Here is a 22,799-nt window from a genome sequence, read left to right as displayed (position 1 = left end):
TTAACTATCGAGATGAATTCTGCAGTAGGCCTATCCTTCTAGGTTTTGGTTTTTAGCAGTCCTCTCCCTCCTGAATAATCAACCATCAGCACAGCTGTTTGACATCAGCTGCACAGCATACTTCACCCGCTGAAGTTAAGTGTTTTGTAAGTTTAGATGAATTTCACCAATCTTATAATCCAGACCATATTCTGTGCGAGTATTACTTAGCATTTCCCAACACAATAATCCGATATCAGTGTCCCGTTTTCAAAGCAACACCCTTTAGTTATAAAGCGATTTATTATTAATTTTATCATGTGTCGGGCATCTGCAAATAAGAATAATTCCCTATTGTGACAGATTTTTTTTATTGAAAGACACTTACAGTTTATTGAACCTATGACAAAGTACTTCCATAATTTTACATTGGTTGTCCCCAGATCATGGTCGATTGCAATCAGAGCATAGACAGCATTCTCTACTTCCTAAATTATTCACATTATTATTTCATGCATTTAAGATTTATCTAAATCATAAAGAAATAGATTGTCCCCATTTACCAAGTTAAGCCCTAATCATTATTACCTGAACCTTTCCATGAGGGTTATATAGTCTGTCCGTTCCCTTATCGTAATTATACTGTTTTGCCATGCTCATTTCATCAAATGATATGACTGCAAGCCTCTCCTTTACAGTTAAAGTTTGAGCTTTAGTTTTCATTAAAGACAAAACAGACGTCAATATACTAGGCTCGCAAGGAAAATGTGCTGAACTGACTAGTGCATTGCTGGTTTGGACATTATCAATTCAATGGTAGGCCAAATATTTGTTCCCTCATTCTTCGTCCCTAGGAAATCTAAAAAATCAGACTTCTGAAGTATTTTTGCTATTATTAAAACATCCATAGACTGCACAATTCACAATTCCCCCCAAAATTTTCCCCTGTGCGTTCTTTGACGTTTGTCTGATGTTATGATTTGCAACTGACAAAAGTCCATACTAAGGGAAGGTTTTTTGAAGTGAAATGCAGATTAAGTTAATCTGCCTATGACCTGTGTCCCGGAGTAAATAAAGGAATCTCAGGTACAATGACCAGGTGTTAGTATTAAAGAATGATCCATAACCACGGTTGTAGCTTAACCATGTCTACAACTTCATTAATAAGCAAAATAATTCTGTCTGATTCGTACTCTGTCTGGTCTTCTTTCCCTCAAGCTCCCACGTGTGACGTCACGACGTCAAGGTAGTGGCAGGTAGATCTGCAGGTTGGCTAACCTAAAGTATCTCAACTGTGGTTTGATGGCTTGACTGTGGCGGCTAGGAAGAACGCCAGTCGTACGGATTATGGCTGTCCGGATTTTGGGTATGTCGGTGACCTGGCAACTCGGGATTCCGGCTTCGGGCTTGTGGCTGTCGGGTTTATGGGTTTCGGGTTTCTGCCCTACTCCCAGTTCTGTTTAGTGAATCACGGGAGGAATTGCAAAGATGATAAAAGATTTGAATAAAAGAAAAACAGAAACGTAGGACTGAAAATAAATATGAGTAAAACTAACATAATTTTCAATGAAAATGCAGAGAGACTATAAAATAGAGTTATGGATGAACCTCTATAGAGATTGTTGATAAATATACTTACTCAAGACAGACAGCAAGTATTTCCCCATGACACGAGAACGATTTCAAAAGAAGGATAAGCATGGGATTGAGAGCCTTTGGCAAACAAAATGATACTCTGAAAAGTAAAACGCAACTTTATCTAAAAAGAAAAGTATTTAATCAGATGTTCACACCAGTATTAACTTATACATCAGAAACTTAGAGTCTTACAAAATTTTGTTGATAATATTTCCATTCATCCCTTAAAGCAAACATCTGTTGGCACCCTGCTCCAAGTCTTCTTTTCATCAATTTGATACTTTTTCCATTATTTACTTGACATGTATCCTTGTTAATATGTCATAATCATCATTTGGTACTTGGTCTATTATTGCATTAAATAAGTTGCATATCTTGAGATTCATTTAGGAGTTTGTTAAGCCCAACTTTGGAGGGTGAATACGTCCCGCACATCAATTGATTAATTGGTTAGGTTTGCTTTACTTGTAGGTGAAGTGCACTTCGTAATTTTCGATTATATAATTTTTATTAAGCCTATAGGGCTATGAAGAAATAAAGACAGATGTATACTACACAAAGATTTTGGAGGTATTGCACAAATCCTGCTTTATGGTCTGATAAGTTACAAAGATTTGACACAAGTATACTTTGTTGCTATCCGACATTCAACCTAGGCCTTATTATGTAAACCTAATAGCATTGGCCTAGACTCCAGAGTATTATTATTATTATTATTATTATTATTATTATTATTATTATTATTATTATTATTATTATTATTATTATTATTATTATTATCGAAAATATATTATTGTTGTCATTCTGGAGATTCTTTCTGACACTGTTATAGACTTCCATTCCTAAAGTAAAAATAAACCAACAAGGATGTAGACTTTATTAATTGTATTTCTAATAACGAAGATAACTACGGCCAGCTATAGACCCATGAACCACTAGATCGCAGCCTTGGCTATATGTTAAGTTATGACTTGTAATAATTTATTACAAATATCGAAATCATGATCCTAAATTACACTTGTCCTCATACATATAGCTACAAAAGCGAAAATAAGTAAATATTTTAAATTCATATCGCAAATACATCAGTTTTTGTCCTCTTAAATTTTCACTCCGTGAAATAGCCTACCTGTTTTTTTTTTCACGATCCAATATTTTTCAAGGGTAAGATTCTACATAACAAGTGATTAACTTTTGTTGATATATGCACATGCTTATAAAGTGAAAAATAGGATTCAATACTAAATGGCAACTTGAGGTCAACGAATGGTTGCCCAGTACAAAAATAAAAAAGTTGCACCAATTTTGCTTCATAAGGTATATGAATGTCTCAGAGTTAAATCAGAATTGCGTAGTAATGCGTCCTTATCTATAGAATCTGAAGTACTCGATTAACCAAGAATTTATTTCTTACACGTAAAGAATCTGAACATCAGGAAGTATAAGATTTGTAGCCATTTCATGCACAATCTGGATAGAGACAACTGAACCCTTTAATGGTCTTTCAGGAATGAAATAGATGGCTGTTTCATATGGTGCCTCTCCTTGGTAATAGCCCAGTAGACCATTGCCTGAGAAATTTCCATTTTCAGGGTTAGAATATCCAACACGAACCTCAACGTCTTTGAATTTTGAGGAATATTTATGTCGTAGCCTTGAGAAAACACGAACAGATTTAATTTTTCGGGTAGTGCCAAGGTCAGCTGACCACCAAGGTCTCACCACAGTATCCGAAACATATGTGTAACCTTCCTCTTGAGAGCATGAGTAACCATTAACCGCAAATTCCTTTGAACCTCGTAAAGCAGGAGTTGCAGCAATGGTTGCATTTGGTGCAGCATCATTAGCATTTCCCCAGGAGGAAAAACACCTCATAGTGGGTTGCGGACCATCTGGGATTCCATTCCAGTGACGTGATACCGTGGCTCGATACAACCGACATTCATCTGTAAGCAATCTTCCCATTATCATTGTGATTGAAACAACAAATGACATTTTAATGTAAGTAAAATTACTCCTATCTCTGAAGCTTTTTGAATCACAATTAGATTTTGATTGGAGACTTGCTTAACGCTACGGATACAGTGGATATGAACATATGTACTGCTTTTAAACAGAATGTATTCCGGAATAGAGGAATTTGTCAATCACCTCTTGCATTATAAATGAAAAGATGTCTAACCTGTGGTTATGCAGAAAATACGGCACTCCACATGGCGGGAACAAAGGTTAGCACATCCGAAGGGTTTTTGCTTTCCAATGTAGGATGCTACGAAGCACGTCTCAAAATCACCTGCATATCTTGAATCAACCTGAAAGTAATGATAATGTTTACAGTATCACCCGTCTTGTTAGAGAACACGAGAATGAAGTAGTACATTTAAAAAAATCAAAAGGAAAATAACAATGTAGGCTTACAAATATAAATGGTCATGCCATAATGCTTGTTTGACTGAAGTAGACTTGGAATTTTTTTGTTTCTTATTAAAATCCATGATATGTATAAAAGCCTGAACCAGTCCAGAACATACATGGCACCATGCAGAAAAAATCTAGGTGGCCCTTATGTAAAGTAAAGAGAAATGGAAAGGCAACATCTGCCAAACAAATACAGCATATTTCACTCCAACTCGCTCCCCATGCAACCATGGACTGGCCCATATTAATCTTTTCCAGAAATGGAATCCCGATAGATTTACAAGAAATAATTCTGAAGTGACTTATACTAAAATACTGAATAACGTCCTGTGGGCATATATAATAGGCATTTCCATACCAAATTCCAGGTCATATGGTTTAAATACTAGGGCATAGGAGCAAAAATGCATTTTGTTTTGTCCAAAAATAGCCGAAAATCACTATAATTAAACATTTAGAAGTGATTTATACAAAAAACGTTACTTACATCATGTGGACATATATCCAAGGTACCCTCATACGAAATATCAGGTCATTTAGTGCAAATGTGAGGGCACAGTAGCCGAAAATGTACCTTTTTTTAATCTAAAAATGAACAAAAAATCTAAAATTAACCTTTTTGAACAAAAGTATGCCGAAAATGTTGATGGCTTCCTAGTTGTATTTATCTAAGGGACCTCCATACCAAATTTCTGGTCATTCGGTTTTAATACCAGGGCACAGGACACCAAAATATACGTTTTTGTTAGAATATTGCAAAAAAAAAAAAAAAAAAAAAAAAAAAGAAAGAAAAAAAAACTCAATAAAATTATGTTTAAACACACCTGGGTATTTACCCACTCGACCTTTGTGACAAATTTCAGATCAGTGTGCCCATATATGACAGATGAATCGATTTGAAAATTTGACAGCAGGAGGAAAAGAAACCGCAGGGAAAACAATGTATTTTCCTCCCATGGAGTGAAATATAATTTAAAAACAAAAACATATCTATCCACTCTGATGGGACAAAAGCAGGTTTATATTCTATATTTGTCTTTTGCATAGTAAAAATAAGGCTGTTGCTAAAAAGCATTTTTTACATTATCTAAAAACAAAGGCTTTCAAATGTTAATTCACTTTGATCATATTTTTACTTATAGTTGTGCCATGTTAGGCGGTATATATACCGTGCTAGGTGGTATGATACCATGCTAGGCAGTATATATAGAGTGTTAGGCGGTATAATACCGTGATAGGTGGTATATCTTAGCAATCCATGTTTTCTAACGGTTGTACAAGTACAAGCAGATAAGCAACTTGGTGGAGTAACAAGAACTTTGGGTGTGGAGGAAATGCATCCATAAATCTCGATGAAGTCACTGGCAGCAGGGTGACAGATTAGGGTTAAGGCTTTAGACAAGATGTCTCTTCGGCTTCTACTCTCGATGCCTGGTGGATGATCTTACTGGAATCAATATTGACCAGGAAGGGTCACTTGCCTAGTTAGACAGGCACTGCGCATCACAAGGAACTGGCTATCCTTTGATGAATTTGCCGATGAATACTCTATGTATTTAGTCAGTCTATGGAAAGTGAAAATTACAGAATGGCTTCAGTCCTGGGCATAGCGGGATTGCTAAGAATCTCCTGGTTTATAAATACTAGAGAAATATTAAAAATTGGTAATTGGAATATTAGAACCATGAATCAGATTGGGAAGTTACAGAAAGTGGAGAATGAATTTATGAAATATAGTTTGGATATCTTAGCTGTAAGTGAAACACGTTGTTTGGGGATTGGTAAGATAACCTTAGACCAAGGATATATATATATATATATATATATATATATATATATATATATATATATATTGTTATTCCTGGCGGTGATTGCGCCACTTTTTCCAAACTAAATACCCAGCCAGCAAGGACCAGTCGAATTCCCACCAGCGTTGGGACCCTACCCAGAGCCTCACCACCCCCTCCAACCATCTTATACTAGTCTACTCCCTTGAGGTCTCATTCCAGACATCTTCAAAGCATGTGGCCATTAAAATGCTGCCACAAAGAATCCAGGAGAAGTCACGAGGCCTATTGATCGGGGTGTCGAGACACATGACAAGGCCTGACCAATGGGACAGCGGTCAGGCCAATTAACCCCCCCCCCCCCCGACTCGGAGGCAAAAGGGAGTTTAGTTGACCTATGAGCGGCTGGGCATCGTTCTTCGCTGATCAAACCCTGTGAGAGCACCATCACACCTTTTTTCGCTCTCAAGACTTCAGGGAGGCAGGACCTGTGACACGTTCTCCACAAGGGAGGAACCAGAGTCCTTTTTACCAAGGTAAGATGTCTGATTTTGAGATCCTCATCGTCCTTACCCAGCCTTCCTTCTCCTTCCCTTATCATATCCTATTTTTTCCTTTTATCTTTTAAAGAAAGATCCTACCCACTGAACCTTTTCATCCTATTCCTTATGTCCCAACCACATGTGCCATTGCTCCTAACCTTAGTTAATTCACCCTGTGACAGTGTTTTTTCCCACGTGTAGTGTTTAAATTCCTAAGTTTGCACTTTTATTTAATTTACTTAAAGGTTTTAACCACACGACTTCATCATGTTCCCAGCCTGTCGAAGTAAGTGTTCGGTTAATAATTTAATTTGTTTTCCTTTCCAGGGAATATCATTGCTGTGCTGAATCATCATCCATGGTCTATCCAACTCCACGTGAAGCACCTCGTGGCTTAAATTAAAATATAGTTATCTGTTGTGCTCCCCCTTTTTTTTATTGACTTCTATTTAAATATTGTAAATGTATCTATTTTGTCCGTATTCCTTGTTTTATTGCCAACTGGCGACCTTTCCATTATTCTTTTCCATTGTTAGTGCCCTGAGTTCCTTAAGCAAGGCCGGACTCACAAGCACGCGGGCGTAACAAATTAGCGACCATGCCAGGATTCACTAAGACAGCAATTTCAATTTATCATTAACGTAAAATTCCCCATATTCTGTCTTTAGCAACTTGACGAATCTCATATTCATTCAAAGTAAATTCTTTTATCACTGGAGTTGGAACCGTGGAAGAAAACAGCAAAAACATTTTATTTTTATTGTTAAAATCTTGCTTATTTGTGCGCGAAACCTTTTGTTTTTAAGAACCACGTGGTAGGCTTCAGTTCCATTGTTCAGCAAGATAGCCAACCGTCTGTAGCGAGTTTACCTTTTGTTTATTATCGCAGTGATTAACGAGTATCAAATATATTGTGCAGTGAGTGAATGTTTAATTTTGGGTTGAAAATAAATGAAGTGAAATTCACGAAATTTTAGGAAAAAACGTGGCAGGCTAAACACGTGTTAATTTCCAGTGAGCCATAATTCCTGTGTAGGGTAACGGTGAGAACACGTTGCATTCCTTGCTATTCAGATTTTCTTTTAATCGTTAGTGGCACATAATTTCATTTTGTGACATTTCGTGGGATATTATTTTTTATGTATATTTTTTGAAAGGGATAATCTTCATACAATTATGTTAAAATTGTTAACCTAAAAATGAACGATTTGCGATATCACATTCAATTTAATTTTATCAGTCAGGGTATACGATCATTTAGATAAAACATTTGGGAAGTGTAATTTCTTAAATTCATTTTTTTTTTTTGTTAAAGGGAAAATATGTAAAGGGGTTGATTTTCTTAGCGAAGTATTAAGCAAACTCAGTGATATTGTTTGTTTTATTTAATTTATTATACTTTAAGTATAAATACAAACTTTGCTCCAAGTCACAGAGTTGCAAGTGGTGGTGTTGCAAGAACGCAACCACATATTTTTACAAATCCATTTTTTTTGTCTAGCATAGAGGATCCCTCAGTTGTGATTCCATTGTTTTTCTGTCTAGCATAGAGGTTCACCCTTAGTTGTGATTCCATTCTTTTTATGACTAGAATAGGGGGTCACACATCGTGGAGATTCCATTTTTTTATGACTAGCATAGAGGGTCACACATCGTGGAGATTCCATTTTTTTATGACTAGCATAGAGGGTCACACATCGTGGAGATTCCATTTTTTTATGACTAGCATAGAGGGTCACACATCGTGGAGATTCCATTTTTTTTATGACTAGCATAGAGGGTCACACATCGTGGAGATTCCATTTTTTTATGACTAGCATAGAGGGTCACACATCGTGGAGATTCCATTTTTTTTCTGTGACTAGCATAGAGGATCCTTCAGTTGTGATTCCATTGTTTTTCTGTCTAGCATAGAGGTTCACCCTTAGTTGTGATTCCATTCTTTTTATGACTAGAATAGGGGGTCACACATCGTGGAGATTCCATTTTTTTATGACTAGTATAGTGGGTCACATATCGTGGAGATTCCATTTTTTATGACTAGCATAGAGGGTCACACATCGTGGAGATTCCATTCTTTTTATGACTAGCATAGGGGGTCACACATCGTGGAGATTCCATTTTTTATGACTAGTATAGTGGGTCACATATCGTGGAGATTCCATTTTTTATGACTAGCATAGAGGGTCACACATCATGAAGATTCCATTTTTTTTATGACTAGCATAGAGGGTCACACATCTTGGAGATTCCATTTTTTTAGACTAGCATAGAGGGTCACACATCGTGGAGATTCCATTTTTTTATGACTAGCATAGAGGGTTAACCTAAAAATGAACGATTTACGATATCACATTCAATTTAATTTTTTCAGTCTATGCTGTGGAGATTCCATTTTTTTTATGACTAGCATAGGGGGTCACACATCGTGGAGATTCCATTTTTTTATGTAGCATAGAGGGTCATACATCGTGGAGATTCCATTTTTTTATGACTAGCATAGAGGGTCACACATCGTGGAGATTCCATTTTTTTATGACTAGCATAGAGGGTCACACATCGTGGAGATTCCATTTTTTTCTGTGACTAGCAAAGAGGATCCCTCAGTTGTGATTCCATTGTTTTTTCTGTCTAGCATAGAGGTTCACCCTTAGTTGTGATTCCATTCTTTTTATGACTAGCATAGAGGGTCACACATAGAGGAGATTCCATTTTTTTATGACTAGTATAGTGGGTCACATATCGTGAAGATTCCATTTTTTTATGACTAGCATAGAGGGTCACACATCGTGGAGATTCCATTTTTTATGACTAGTATAGTGGGTCACATATCGTGAAGATTCCATTTTTTTATGACTAGCATAGAGGGTCACACATCGTGGAGATTCCATTTTTTTATGACTTGCATAGAGGGTCACACATCGTGGAGATTCCATTTTTTTTATGACTAGCATAGAGGGTCCCACATCGTGGAGATTCCATTTTTTATGACTAGCATAGAGGGTCACACATCGTTGTGATTCCATTTTTTTTATGACTAGCATAGATGTTCACCCATAGTTGTGATTCTATTTTTCTATGACTAGCATAGAGGTTCATCCATAGTTGTAATCCCATTATTTTTATGACTAGCATAGAGGCTCACCCATAGTTGTGATTCCATTTTTTTTATGACTAGTATAGAGGTTCATCCATAGTTGCGATTCCTTTTTTTTTAATGTATTGTTAATTATTTTGGATGTAATGCAACCAGACAGCCTACATGCCCACCCATTAGCGTACTTCCTGTTTTTTAAGTTAGGCTACTGCTCAATTATTTGCGAGGCTTGCTATTCAGCCATAGGTCTTTCCTGAAAGCTATTTTTCACAGCCATTGTGCATTTTGCCCAGCTCCATCTTTATCCTTTCTTCCGTGAGACTCTTGCTTAGGCTAGAGCGTCTTTCCCATATGTGTAATTTCTTGCATGGTCAACACTGAATCTTGTGCTGTTAAGTTTGATCTGGTTGCTGTCTCTACAAGAAATTAGCAAAATGACTGCTGCTGAGGTCAGTGCATTTATAGATTTGGCAGAACGACAAGGGTATGAGGGAGACGCATTGCGAAGGTATATGCGAAAACTAATGGATGAAGCCAATGCCCAGAGAAGAACAGAGCAAGAAAGGATGCAGTATGAAAGAGAGAGAGCATATGAATTAAAGAAGCGGGAAATAGACGCCTGATTAGCAAAGCTCAATAACTCGCCACCTCAACCAAATGTTGCCCAAGTCCAGCAGGACAATTGCAGGACGGTCCAGTTCATGGAATGAGTAACCAAGGAACTCCCTACAGTGGACCTGAAGGTGACCAAGGGCAGTGAGCGATCTCGCACATGAAGGCTACAACTCAATCTTGGGTCAAGACCTCCTGAGAGACATACAGCGAGTGCCCCTCAGGTGCATGAAGGTTGATAAGCCGGAGCCCAAGACTTTGAGGGCGCCACCTGCCGGAGAAGACAACTGGCTAGGTAACGACCTTGGGGAGGTAGCTTGGCTAAGTGAGGAGGCCCAAGAGTCTTCCTCCTCCAGCAGTGAGTCCGAGCCTCATACGCCAGAAGTTAATTCTGGTGAAGGTGTGCTGCTTCCCATCACAGGGGATAGGGCTATTTCCAGCACCATGCCAGAGGTCTCAAAGGAGGGCCAGGAGTCTTCCCCTTCCAGCAATGAGTCTGAGCCTAGTACCCGCAAATTCTCTTCAGATGAAGCTGTGGTAGTTACCACCACTGGCGATAGGGCTACCTCAAACACCAGGCCAGAGGTCTCAGAGGAGGCAAAAGGGGAACCACCCATCAGACCAGAGACCCCAAGGAGCCAGACAGAGCCCATCAGATTTCAGCTGTCGGACGAGAAGCTGAAAAACTACAGGGAAGCTGCCTATTCGGCCAATGCAGAAGTAAATTACTCTCTCAAAGGAGAACTTACTGCAGAAGGATGGGGTGCTCCTCAGAATCACCCGAGGCCCTCACGATCCTGCTGAGGCCCTGCGCCAGCATGTAGTTGTCCCCCGTAATTGCCGCTTGTCGGTACTACGAATGGCCCATGAGGGACTGGGAGGGCACTCTGGGTTGAAGCGCACAATCCAACTGCTCCAGCCTCATTTCTTCTGGCCGGGCTTGCAGAAGAGTGTTAAGGCTTCCGTAACCTCCTGCCATCCGTGCCAAGTCACCGGTAATTTAAAACAAGTAGAGCCGAGGACATCGCTCCATCTCAACCCACTGACAGTCCTAACAAACCATAACCCAGCAACTTACTTAACTGAGCTGCGTAAGAAGAATAAAGGGCTCATGAGGTGGGGCATAGACCTCCAGAACTACAACTGGAAGGTCAAGCGCCTAAAGAGTTCAGATGAGAGAAATGTGTTCTCACGACATTAGTGCCCAGTGCACAGTGCCATGTCCATAACATAACCATAGTCAGTAGGTTAATTTAGGTTGTATGAAAAAATATTATTGGCCTTGGTGTCCCGCTAGGTAGATAAACTTGAGGAGTCATCTTGGCCTCATTAGTTGCATTTAATTTATTTTCATGTATTTATTTTATCCTTTTTGCATATGATATGTCAATTTGTTTTAATTTTCATGTGTCCCACTGCCCTAGGTCACTTAACTTTAACTATTATTGCATTCTTCATTTTTTAATTGTTGCCTCACAGCCAGCATGCTTACTTCTATGTGGCAGTTAAAGTTAATATGTTATCAAAATAAAGTAAAATTATGACCCTAGTTGCAGCTTAGAAATTAATTCCTTATTGGGGTGAGACTCACTGAGGGAGGAGTCATTAAGGCTGGTGGCTTCAGACCTTGCTTGCAGAGTTTTTGTCCTGTTTTAGGACAAAATCTCTGCTAAAATGGGGGGTTGTTATTCCTGGAGGTCATTGCACCACCTTTTTCCAACTAAATACCCCACCAGCAAAGGACCAGTCAAATTCCTACCAGCGTTGGGACCCTACCCAGAGCCTCATCCCCCCCTCCAACCATCCTATACCAGTCTTCTCATTCTTCCCACTAACAGCCTAGTGAAAGGATCACCCAATCAAGCAGTTATAACAGCGAATAACTGAAATTTTCGGTCCTTTGCCCCTAGATATTCAGCGAGTTCATAAATTGAACTGTGCCTTGACACTTTCTTTTTTTTTTTCTTTTTGTTTATTGAGACAACACCTGAAACCAAGCACTGTTCGACAGCTGAAGACTACCATCGTGTGTCTGCGATGGCAGCAAGGGGTTCTTCTCCTATCCCCACCTCCTCCCCTCGAACTAGAGTGGAAAAAGGAAGGATAAAAAAGCCAAGATGTCCCACCTTGAGGAGTCACAAGAACTTGCCAAAGTCTCCTGCAACGGAACCAGTCCCAGGAACCTTGAGAATACCATCCAGGACAGACCTCAAATCGCCCACCAGCAGCCCAGGAAGAAGTGGACACCGATAATAACCCCACTCAACAGCCATCTTCACAGCACACCACAGATGACACAAAGTTTAGGCTTACTCCAAGACCCAGCATTACATCCTATGCTGCTGTTGTCACCATGGAAGCCAGCAACCCTCACCTGAACATGACTATACGTCCCAACCGCAGGGGACAGCTAGTCATTACAGCTAAAGATCAGCCCACCAAGACCTTCCTTGAGCAGCAGGATAATGTGCTCAAGCTCGACCTTAACAAAAGGCCTACCACTATCATCATAGTGTATGACCTCGACCTGCCACTTGAGCCTGTGCTCCAACATCCCTCCATCATCACTGTCAAAAGATGTGAAGGGAAGGCTGGAGGGAGATCCCACAAGTTGGAGGCTGTCTTCAAAGGAGCTCGCCCTCCTCAACTCTCCTTCGGCTTCTGGGGTACCTTCCACACCTAGGAGTACATCAAAGAACCGCTAAGATGCTTCCGATGCCAGAAGTTTGGCCACCACAAGAGCTGCTGCACAGGTCCGGAGATCTGTGGAATTTGCAGCAGCAGACAGCACCCTACTGCCCACTGCATTACCAGGCATAAGGAAGGACACAATACCACCGCCCACTGCCCGAACTACAGAGTATCTCATCATGCTAGGCATGATAGATGTCCCTACATACTTCAGCATATCGCAGACCGCCAATACAACCTCCACCCACGTCAGCCACGTCGAACGCACCCACCTCCAATCAACCACAACCCTCCACCATCCAACCGCACCTCCCAACCAAATCCTAACCCCTCCAGACATGCCATTCCTGAACTTCCCTCTCCTCCAGCTCCCCCTCCAGCACCTAAACCTCAACGTCCTCCCAGACCTCCTCTCAAGGCAAAACGATCCCCAACCCGTACTCCTCGCACTCCCTCACCTCTAAGATTTACCTCTCCACCCAATCCTTCCACTGCCACCCAGCCAAAAAGACCTACTTCATCCTCCTCTGCACCTGTAACTCACACACCCAACACTTCTCACTCCTTAAAAGAATTCCCCAACCTACCTAGCTCCACTGTCACAAGCCAACCAAGTGCCTCATACCCCTCCAAACGACCTTCAATTATTGACAGCAATGTGTATGACCTCTCTGCTTGCCCTATGGATACTCTTCTAGCAGCCATCAGTAACATCCTTCGCAACTTCTTGCAATCCCGCAAAATTAAATTCACCCAGGAGTCTCTTGATGACTTTGTTTTTGACAACGCTGCCCTTGAACTTAAAGCTCAGTTCCCTTCATAGACCCTCCTGCAAACGACCCTAATACAACCACTCACAATAACCAATACACCCAAGTGAAAGTGCTCCAATGGAACGTTTGCGGACTTTGAAACAAGTTTGCATTCCTCCAATCTCAAACTTCAGTGCAAGACCCTGACATTATTGTACTGCAAGAAACTCTGCTTAATGAGAACACACCATTTGTGTTCTCAGGATACAAAGTGTACACAACGTATCTATCACCAACAACAAGAGGACTAACCACCCTTGTCAAAAGCAGCATCCCCTCCAAAATAGTACCAAGCATAGACTGTGGGACAGAGGCAGAGACTCTTAGTGTCCAGATATCTCTGCTAGCCACAACTCTAACAGTCCACAACATATACAAGTCTCCAGCAAAAAGCATCAATGCGGAGGCGCTCTTTGCCGCAGCCTCCGAGGATGACTCAATAATTGCAGGAGACTTCAACGCCCACCACCAGTTCCTGAACTCAATATCAGAAACAAATCAAACAGGCAGACACTTGTATGCCCTATTGCAAGAATATCCTGATGTAGCACGGCTTAACAACGTCACAGAAGCCACGAATCTAAAAGGAGGTCGCCTAGATCTCACCTTCCTCTCCAGTGCCATACAAAGAGGCGCCAAATGGCAACTACATCCTGTACTAACGAGTGATGACTTTGCCATTGAAGTTAAACTCGAATAAGAGATATAACCCTCGACTCCTCCACCCCCAAAAAGGTGGAGCCCAGAGTTTGCTAACTGGGAAAAATTCGAAACAGCTATGACAGAGTGGGCTCGGGAATACATAAAAAACCCTCACAATGATATCTCCACCCTATAACTCGACTTCAACAAACAACCAGAGACAGCAGCCAGTGTTTCCATGCCTAAATAAAAGAACTCCGAGAAGAAACACGCTGATGCCTGGTACTATAACAGTCACATCAAAGAAATGAATGCCAGAATAAACAGGACCAGAAAACTTCTCAGAAGACATAGAACTGACGAGCTACACAATTTAATTGTGGAGATCATCAAACATTCTGTGCAAGTATCACTGGAAGTAAAAACAGACAAATGGTACTCATGGTGCCATGAAGTCAACTTCAGCACATCCCTAGCCAAGATATGGGGCTGATTTAATAAAGTCTCTGGGAAGTATAATACACCCAGAGTCACACACCCAGACCCATTAGCTGAAGCCAATAGGATTGCCAACAACTTTGCGGACAGAGCACCAATCTACCGCTGCAAACTATAAACAGGCAAAGAATACTGCTCCCAATCAGGAACATCATTGAAGCCGCCTGCAACATGGTAGATGATACTGACTACCCCTACACCATGGAGGAACTTAACACGGCCCTCGCAAAAGGCAGGAAGGACACTGCCCCTGTAGCCGACCTCATTACATACAACATGCTGAGGAACATGGGAAACCATGCCAAGCTGGTTTACTTGCATTTGATCAACAGTGCGCACACAGAAAGACTACGCCCAACCACATAGAACCAGCAGGACACCAAACCAATTCCAAAACCCAAGGAACTAGACACCTACCGTCCCATAGCTTTGATAAGCTGCACTGAGAAAGTAGCTGAGAGAATGGTACTCAACAGACTGCAGTGGAAAATAGGCCAACTACATCACCGCCTATATGCCTACAGAAGTGGCATAGGCACTCAAGAATGCATCACAGATGTCTTCTCAACAATTAATGACAAAAAAGCCTTTGTCATATTCCTCGATCTCGAGAAAGCTTTTGAGCTAGCCAGCTCACCAGCTATACTCTTCACACTTGTTGAAAAAAAAGAGTTAAAGGACACTTACTAGCCTGGACTTGGAACTACACACTGAACCGAGAAGCCAGAGTCACTTTCCAAGGAAAAACCACCGATTTTATCCCTCTAGAGAACGGAACACCACAAGAAGGCCCACTAAGCCCCTACCTTTTCAATCTGCTAATGGAGAACTTAGCCACTTTAAACCTCCCAAATGGGGTGGAAATCTTCATATATGCCATTGTATGTCCACACAAAGCACACACAAGAAATGCTACCCAAAAAGCACTTGACATGATCCAAGCCAAATGCAATGAACTTGGGCTAAAGATCAACACTAACAAAACCAAAGCAATGGCTATAAGACACTCGCAAAACCCTCAGAATTTCACACTGAGGGGCGAAGCCATTGAATGGGTGAGTCAATTCATGTAGCTTGGGGTAATCATTAGCAAAACCCTATCATCAGCTAATGAAGTAACCTACCTCAGAGAGAAGACAAAGATTCGTCTATCAGCCATGAGACAAATGACCTCCCTAAAACAAGGAGTATCAAACAACCTCCTAAGACTGTTTTATCTATAAGCAATTCGATCCCACATCGATTATGCAGCACCCTCACTCACTGCACTGACTGACACTCAAAAAGCATCATTGGAAGTAGTCCAAAACAACGCCATCAGTGGCTCTCCAATGTGGACAAGACTCTGCTTACGTAAAGCAGAAACCAACCTAATTCCCGTGTCAGCTAGGATTGACATTAGGAATAGCAGCATTATATTCAAGTCAATCATCGCAGACAGAAAAAGCCCACTCAACAACAAATTAAAAAGGCTTCTACCTCTAGTGGAAGAACTAGACCCGCCAAACTCCCATGCAAAGAAACTACTAGACACACTCAGAAGGATGCAGATGAGGCCCACAAAACCAAGGAACAACAAAGGCATGATGGCTACAGCTCTCCTGCCCCATGGGCTCAGGACCCTATCAAATACAACTTCACCATCCTACCAGCAGCAAGCAAGGCCCTCTGCACACCAGAGCAACTCACTGAAGCTGCAAAGAATGCAATCAGGAACACACCTGCACCTCAAATCTACTATACGGATGGATCAGTAGACCGTGCAATCCCTGCAGTAAACCGCTGCAGTTATCTCTACATCAGGATACAGAGAAAACTGGAGACTTTCCAACCACGCCTCCACACTGCAAACTGAACTAGTAGCTATTGCAAAAGCTCTAGAACGCTGCCAACCAACAAGATGGAAACACAACGATCCATACAGATTCCAGAGGAGCTATTCTGGTTCTCAGCAACAAAGAACCAGCAGAGAATGTTTACCTCATCACTGCAATTCAATTCCTAGCCTTGTTCCACCAAAGCAACAACAGGCAAGTAACCTTGAATTAGATTCCAAGCCATACCGGAATCTCTGGCAACGACGAGGCCGACCACCTAGCCAAATCGGCCTTAATGTGCCAGACTATCAGCATAACTCTGCAACCTTCATTAAAAGCCATCAAGAATCAAATGGCTGCACACTGTAACATCCAAAAGATAAGTGAAGTAAGGCGAGCCTTCCTAGATGGATCAAGATCTGCAAAGTGGTATATTGAAGCTACAAACATATTACCACACCCAATTGCAAAACAAACACCCCGCCAGGACGCAGTTATCATCTGCAGACTGCGACTGGGATATCTATGCAGCTGGCAAATTATCTTAGACAACGGCAAAGACCCAGCAGCACAGCATAGACCAATAAGACCGTGCAAGAACTGTAATTAAGACACAGAAGAACCTCTACAGCACTACCTACAGCAATGTCAGGAAAAAAGCCTACTTTGGCAAGATCTTAACCCCAACAATCCTGCAACTGTAACAGCAATTGTCAAACACATAATTGACAATTATGATACCCTCTCAGCCTTTCTCCGCAGCTACCGTCCACCGAGATAGCGTTGCAACAGTGCCAATCGGCAATCTAAGCAACCTTCTTATCCCCCCTTCTCCTTCTATGTTGGGTGCTTTCATTTTTAATTTCATTGTGGCAATGAGGAGCTGGTGATCACTACCAATACCTGCACCTCTATAGCTTCTTACATTTCTCAGAAACCTCCTTCTCTCTTTATTAATGGTTATGTGATCTATTTGATTATTGTAATTGCCACATGTTGAAATCCATGTATATATGTGGATGTCTTTTTGCTGGAAAAGAGTACTGCTAATAACAAGATTGTTTGTTGAACAAAAACTTATAAAATGTGCTCCATTTTCATTTGCAACTTCGCCAAGACCCTCAAGACCCATCATGTTCTCTATACCTGGATCATTCCTTCCAACTTTAGCATTGATGTCACCAATTACAACCCCCTAGATGCTGAAGCCTTGACGATGATGGGGGGCTTAGGGATTAGCAGCTGGGCTCTGATGAACGGTGGGAACTGCATTCCCACTGGATCTTGGTGCCCAGTTATTGATCCAACTAAATGAGTCAGCACTTTCACTTTTTCTTTTGGTTATTTCCTTTATTCTTCCATCTCTTCTTCTTGGGTATGAACTTGTTGACGACTTTGGCTTGTTTGATTATAGTTTGGCTGCTCTTTTGGATTTGGCACAGTGTGGGATGGATGCATGCCATCTCAGCCTGTAAAAAATTAAACGCCATCACCCTCTGCCAGACCCCATTGGGTGCAGACTTATTCTGTCGAGTCAGGTTCCAGTGATCCGTTTCTAAGTCACCCATATTTACGGGTAATGGGTGACGCCAGGTAGTGGATTCTTCGATGGGAGGGGGTAACTAACCCCACTGACAAGTGTATGCCCACCTAAAGAGAGGCATCCCTCTCCAATAGAGGACTGGTCCCCGCTGAAACCTCTTCTCATGTTGAGCCAGGTGGGATAGTAGGACTGACATCCTTTGAAAAGAGGTGGATAACCGGCTTGATTCTTCTTTGCAAATCTATCCCTATGATGTTGACCTGGAAACTGTAAAGGACCATTCAACTGATGTTAAAAAATCCAAGTAATATGAGCAACATAAGGAAACTCTGAACCCTCGGTGTTACCCAAATCTTAATAGATAGTAATTATGATGAGCTATATAGAACAGTTATGGAATGATATTGGAGATAAGAATGAAACTTCAAGGTGATAAGTATGATTCATGGGTATCTTATGATAGTCATGCTGAAGCATTTTAATGCTATAAGTGACATTATACATGTTAAAAATAGTAATTTGAATATTAACGTTGCTTTGTGTAATAAAGTATCAACAGACTTGGATGTGTACAGACCTGCCAACTGGTATGAAAAAGATATTGATGTAGGCAAACCTTCCCAAAGAAAGCCAAAACCACCAATGTGGCTTGTTGCGGAGCCTAAAGTGAGTACAAGGATTTTTTTTTGAATTTGTAGATTTATACAGAAAAAAGTAGGAACCATTGCCTCCGGTGATATAACCGGCTTTGAAAAATATAGTTTCCTTATCCATGCCAAATTATCCAGTCTGTCATATTATCTAACCTAAAGACAAGTGGTTAAGATATTAAATTAGATGTCAAAACCCCACCTAAATTTTTGTTATGGAATGGGGGTAGTTTTCAATAAAGACCTCTATGATTTATAGAAGAGGAGACACTGTCCATGTGTCAATTAACGGCATGGAGGGTGCATAAAGTTCCTGGAACATCGATGATTATCCTTATTTTCAAGGATGCTGATGTACCTTTTCATACTATTATTGAGAATGAAAGGATTAAAGTTCGACCTTTCAAACAGAAACCAGTACAGTGTTTCAGCTGTTTTAAATTCGGACACCCTTCTAAAGTTTGTAAAAGTGAGAAATGTGTAGCATTTACTCGAAACCTTACCACGGAGAGTTTATACTTAAAACTAGGTGTTTGAACTGCAACTCATATCATAAATCCACCGATAGGAGGTGCGAGCTACATAAGTATAGGACATGCCAAAAGACTACTGAATAAACAAAATAGCTATGCAAAGGCATTGAAATCTAAAGGAAATTTGCCATAGGAGACATCAAACCCACCTAGTACTGCCAGTAGTTCTAAGAAAAGAAATACAACATCTAATAATAAAGTACTGCATGATGAGGTAAGCCCATTGCCTTGTGAGGCTTTGCCACGATGTATTAACACTGAGGCATTGCCTATCTCTGCTCAACCTTCGTCCCACATTACCAACAATAGTACTAACCTCTCTCAGGCCATGTCCTTGACTGATTTGAAGGAGGTTCCAATTCAAACCAAGTTACCAGGTGCACATGTAGTGGGGAAGGTGCAGAAACCTGGTAGCTCACCACCTATTAATCAGAAAAGAGAGAGACCTCCATTGCTCTCACCACCTTCAATAAGAAACATTAAAGTTATGACATTAAATGAATATGATGTTTTGTCTGTTGATGCTTATGATGAACTGGAAGAGATTTTGAATAAATCAAAAATTCAATTTGAGGTCCACTACCCCCCGCTGCAATTAGATAAAAAAGACAAAAATAAAAACACAAACACAAAACCCAATCTATCAAGACCCTCTCTAATAAAATAACTGAAAATTAGTTATAGATAAAAAATTGCTAATGGGAAGACTTCATCCAAGGTTCCTTCCAAACAATAAATCATAGTTTTTTCCTCCATTTTGCAGTGGAATTATTAGGGTTTAAGGGCCAAATATGAAGAGCTTAAGCTCCTCATTCATAAGCACTCCCCCATGATTATATGTATACAGGAGAGCAAACTTCATCATAATACTCCTTGTCCTCGTGAATATATTAGCTATAGGACCCCATAAGACCACTGAGTAGAGAGCCATGGAGGAAGTCTCACATACGTTCGTCAAGATGTTCCCCTAATATCTTTATCGATTCGTACACCTCTGTAGGCAGTGGTTGTACAGATTGATATAGGTAGAAAATATACAATTCACTCTCTGTACTTGCCTCCAAATGATAGCATCTCGTACGATAATTTAGTAGAAGTGATTCAACAACTCCCTCAACCTTTTCTTTTACTTGGAGATTTGAATGGTAGACATCCTTTATAGGGCGATGTTTTAACATACACCAGGGACAATATCATATCATCAATTATGGAAAATGAGGATTTCAGACTCCATAATACAGGAGAACCCACACATTTCCATGTTCGGACAGGTACCTTATCATACAATGACCCATGAATTGCAAGCTCCAATTGCCTTATCGATTTTGATTGGAGGACAGTAGATGATTGGATACTAGTGATCATGCACCAATCATTATAAACATAAACAATGGCCTCCTTTACAAGGATTGCCACGATGGAATCTTGACAAGGTGGACTGGGTTAAATTTTGTAAGGTAAGTGAAATTGAGGAGAGTACAGAGCAGTTTGAAAGTGTTGATGATGCCATAAACTTAATGAATGCAACTCTCCATACAGTAAGAGTCAATTCAATTCCCAAAATCACAGGGTTATTCAAATACCGACCAGTCCCCAGGTGGTCTTTAGAACTAACTGCCTTGCACAGAGCCACAAGAAGGTCTTTAAATCGATTGCATAGGCACCGTACAGAAGAGAACTTAATAATAGATAAGAAATGTAGAGCACAGTTCCGTCACGCAATGAAAGAAGCTAGGCGCCAGTCTTGAGTGTCTTTTGGTTACCTCATCAACAGTAGAATAACACCATTTTCTTTGTGGAGGAAAGTAAAAAAGATAACAGGCAAATGAACCCCCTACCAACCACCAGTGATGAAGGTGAATAGTCAGAATGTGACTGGAGCAAATGAGGTTAGCAATGCCCTGGCTGATTATTTCTCAAATGCATCATGCAAGTGTGTAGCAGCTCCTGGACATTAGTATAGGAGCACTGAAGAAGAGAAAATTTTAAGCTTAGCAACAGGAAGGAAAGAGTCATACAATTCTTCTTTTACGGGAAGATAATTTAATTCTGCACTTGCTACTTGTAATGATACATCCCGTGGATCCATTGAAATTCCATATACAATGATTAAACATGTACCTGTTAAGATCAAGTTATTTATTTTAAGCATTATTAACAGAATATGGCATGATCATAGTTATCCAAGTGTTTGGGAACTAGCCATTATTTTAGCCTTTTTAAAACCATATAAGGATAAGTTTTTAGCTGTGAAATAATGACCAAAAGCATTGACATCTTGTTCATGTAAGATCATGGAGAAGTTGGTCAATGCAAGACTGGTGTGGTACCTGGAAAAGAAAGGTATTTTATCACCTATCCAGTGTGGATTTATAAAAATGCACTCAACGAGTGATGTGTTGAATTTGAGATATGGTATACTTAAAACCATTCATGAATTGGGATTACAAGGAGAGCTACTATTGATCATTCAATCATTTATTTCACATAGATTTTCTTCAAGTGAGAGTGGGGAAAGCTCTATCAGACAGAAAATGTCAGGAAGGGGGAATTGCTAAGGGTAGTGTGCTAAGTGTAACCCTATTTGCTCAAACCAGTAACTGGATATCCTCAGTCATTCCTCAAGATATTCTCTCAACACTATTTGTAGATGATCTCTCCATATCATTTGCTGGAGATAGAATGGCAATGGTTGAGAGAAAACTGCAACACTCAATTGACAAAATTACTCAGTGGGCTGATATGAATGGGTTTAAGTTTTTGACAAGCAAAACAACTGTTGTTCATTTTTGTTGTATTCGGGGAGTACATCCAGACCCAGATCTATGCATCAAAGGTCAACGGATCCTATGTGTAAATGAAGCTAGATTTTTAGGTTTGATATTTGATTGTAGGCTTACATGGCTTAAAAGCTAAATGTCTTGACGCTCTGAATATTTTAAAAGTATTGTCCCATACATCATGGGAGCAGACCACAAAATTATTTTAGAATTATATGCCCTAAATTTTTCAAAAATTAGTTACGGTTGTGAAATATATTCCTCAGCCACCTTAATCCGATTAAAGATTTTAGATTTTGTACATCATGCTGGTATTAGATTGTCCACAGGAGCGTTTAGAACTTCACCTATCCCAAGTCCCCTTTATTGAGGCTGGAGAGTTACCTTTAGACCTTTACCAAAAATCTTCTATTGTTCGTTATTGGTTTAGGTTACAAAGACTTCCTAATTCTTTTCAGACTGCAAACTTTGTAAGGCATTGAAGATATTTTGAATTGCACCCAAAATCTCCTCAACCTTATCGTCTACGTGTAAAACAATTAATAAACAGTCTTGATATAGCAAGAAATAGAGTTCTTCCATTTAGGATATCACCAACTCCTCCATGGAAATTACCAGAGATATCTTTTTGTAAATATTTCATTGATATAAAAAGAACTTTGGTATATGCTGATGGCTCTAAATCTGACGTTGGCGTAGAATTTGGAGTATAATTGTAGAAGTGCACTTCCTCTAGTATCTTCCATATTTACTGGCGAAC

The 22,799-nt window shown here is 40.3% G+C and overlaps 1 protein-coding gene across 1 annotated transcript in view; it reads right to left on the bottom strand.

The window, feature by feature from the left end:
- Positions 1 to 2,535: 2,535 nt before the first annotated feature.
- Positions 2,536 to 22,799, bottom strand: part of LOC137644894 (uncharacterized) — a 49,992-nt gene continuing 29,728 nt past the window's right edge. Inside the window, exons 3-4 of the mRNA XM_068377775.1 lie at positions 3,800 to 3,929; positions 2,536 to 3,563 (exon numbers count right to left, since the gene is read on the bottom strand). Of these exons, the coding sequence (XP_068233876.1) occupies positions 3,028 to 3,563; positions 3,800 to 3,929 (666 nt within the window). The 3' untranslated portion in view covers positions 2,536 to 3,027. The remainder of the gene's footprint in view (positions 3,564 to 3,799; positions 3,930 to 22,799) is intronic.

Source organism: Palaemon carinicauda, chromosome 8 (genome assembly GCF_036898095.1).
Source record: "Palaemon carinicauda isolate YSFRI2023 chromosome 8, ASM3689809v2, whole genome shotgun sequence".
NCBI lineage: Eukaryota > Metazoa > Arthropoda > Malacostraca > Decapoda > Palaemonidae > Palaemon > Palaemon carinicauda.
The sequence above is the reverse complement of the archived record's forward strand: the minus strand, read 5'-3'. Positions and strand labels throughout refer to the sequence as shown.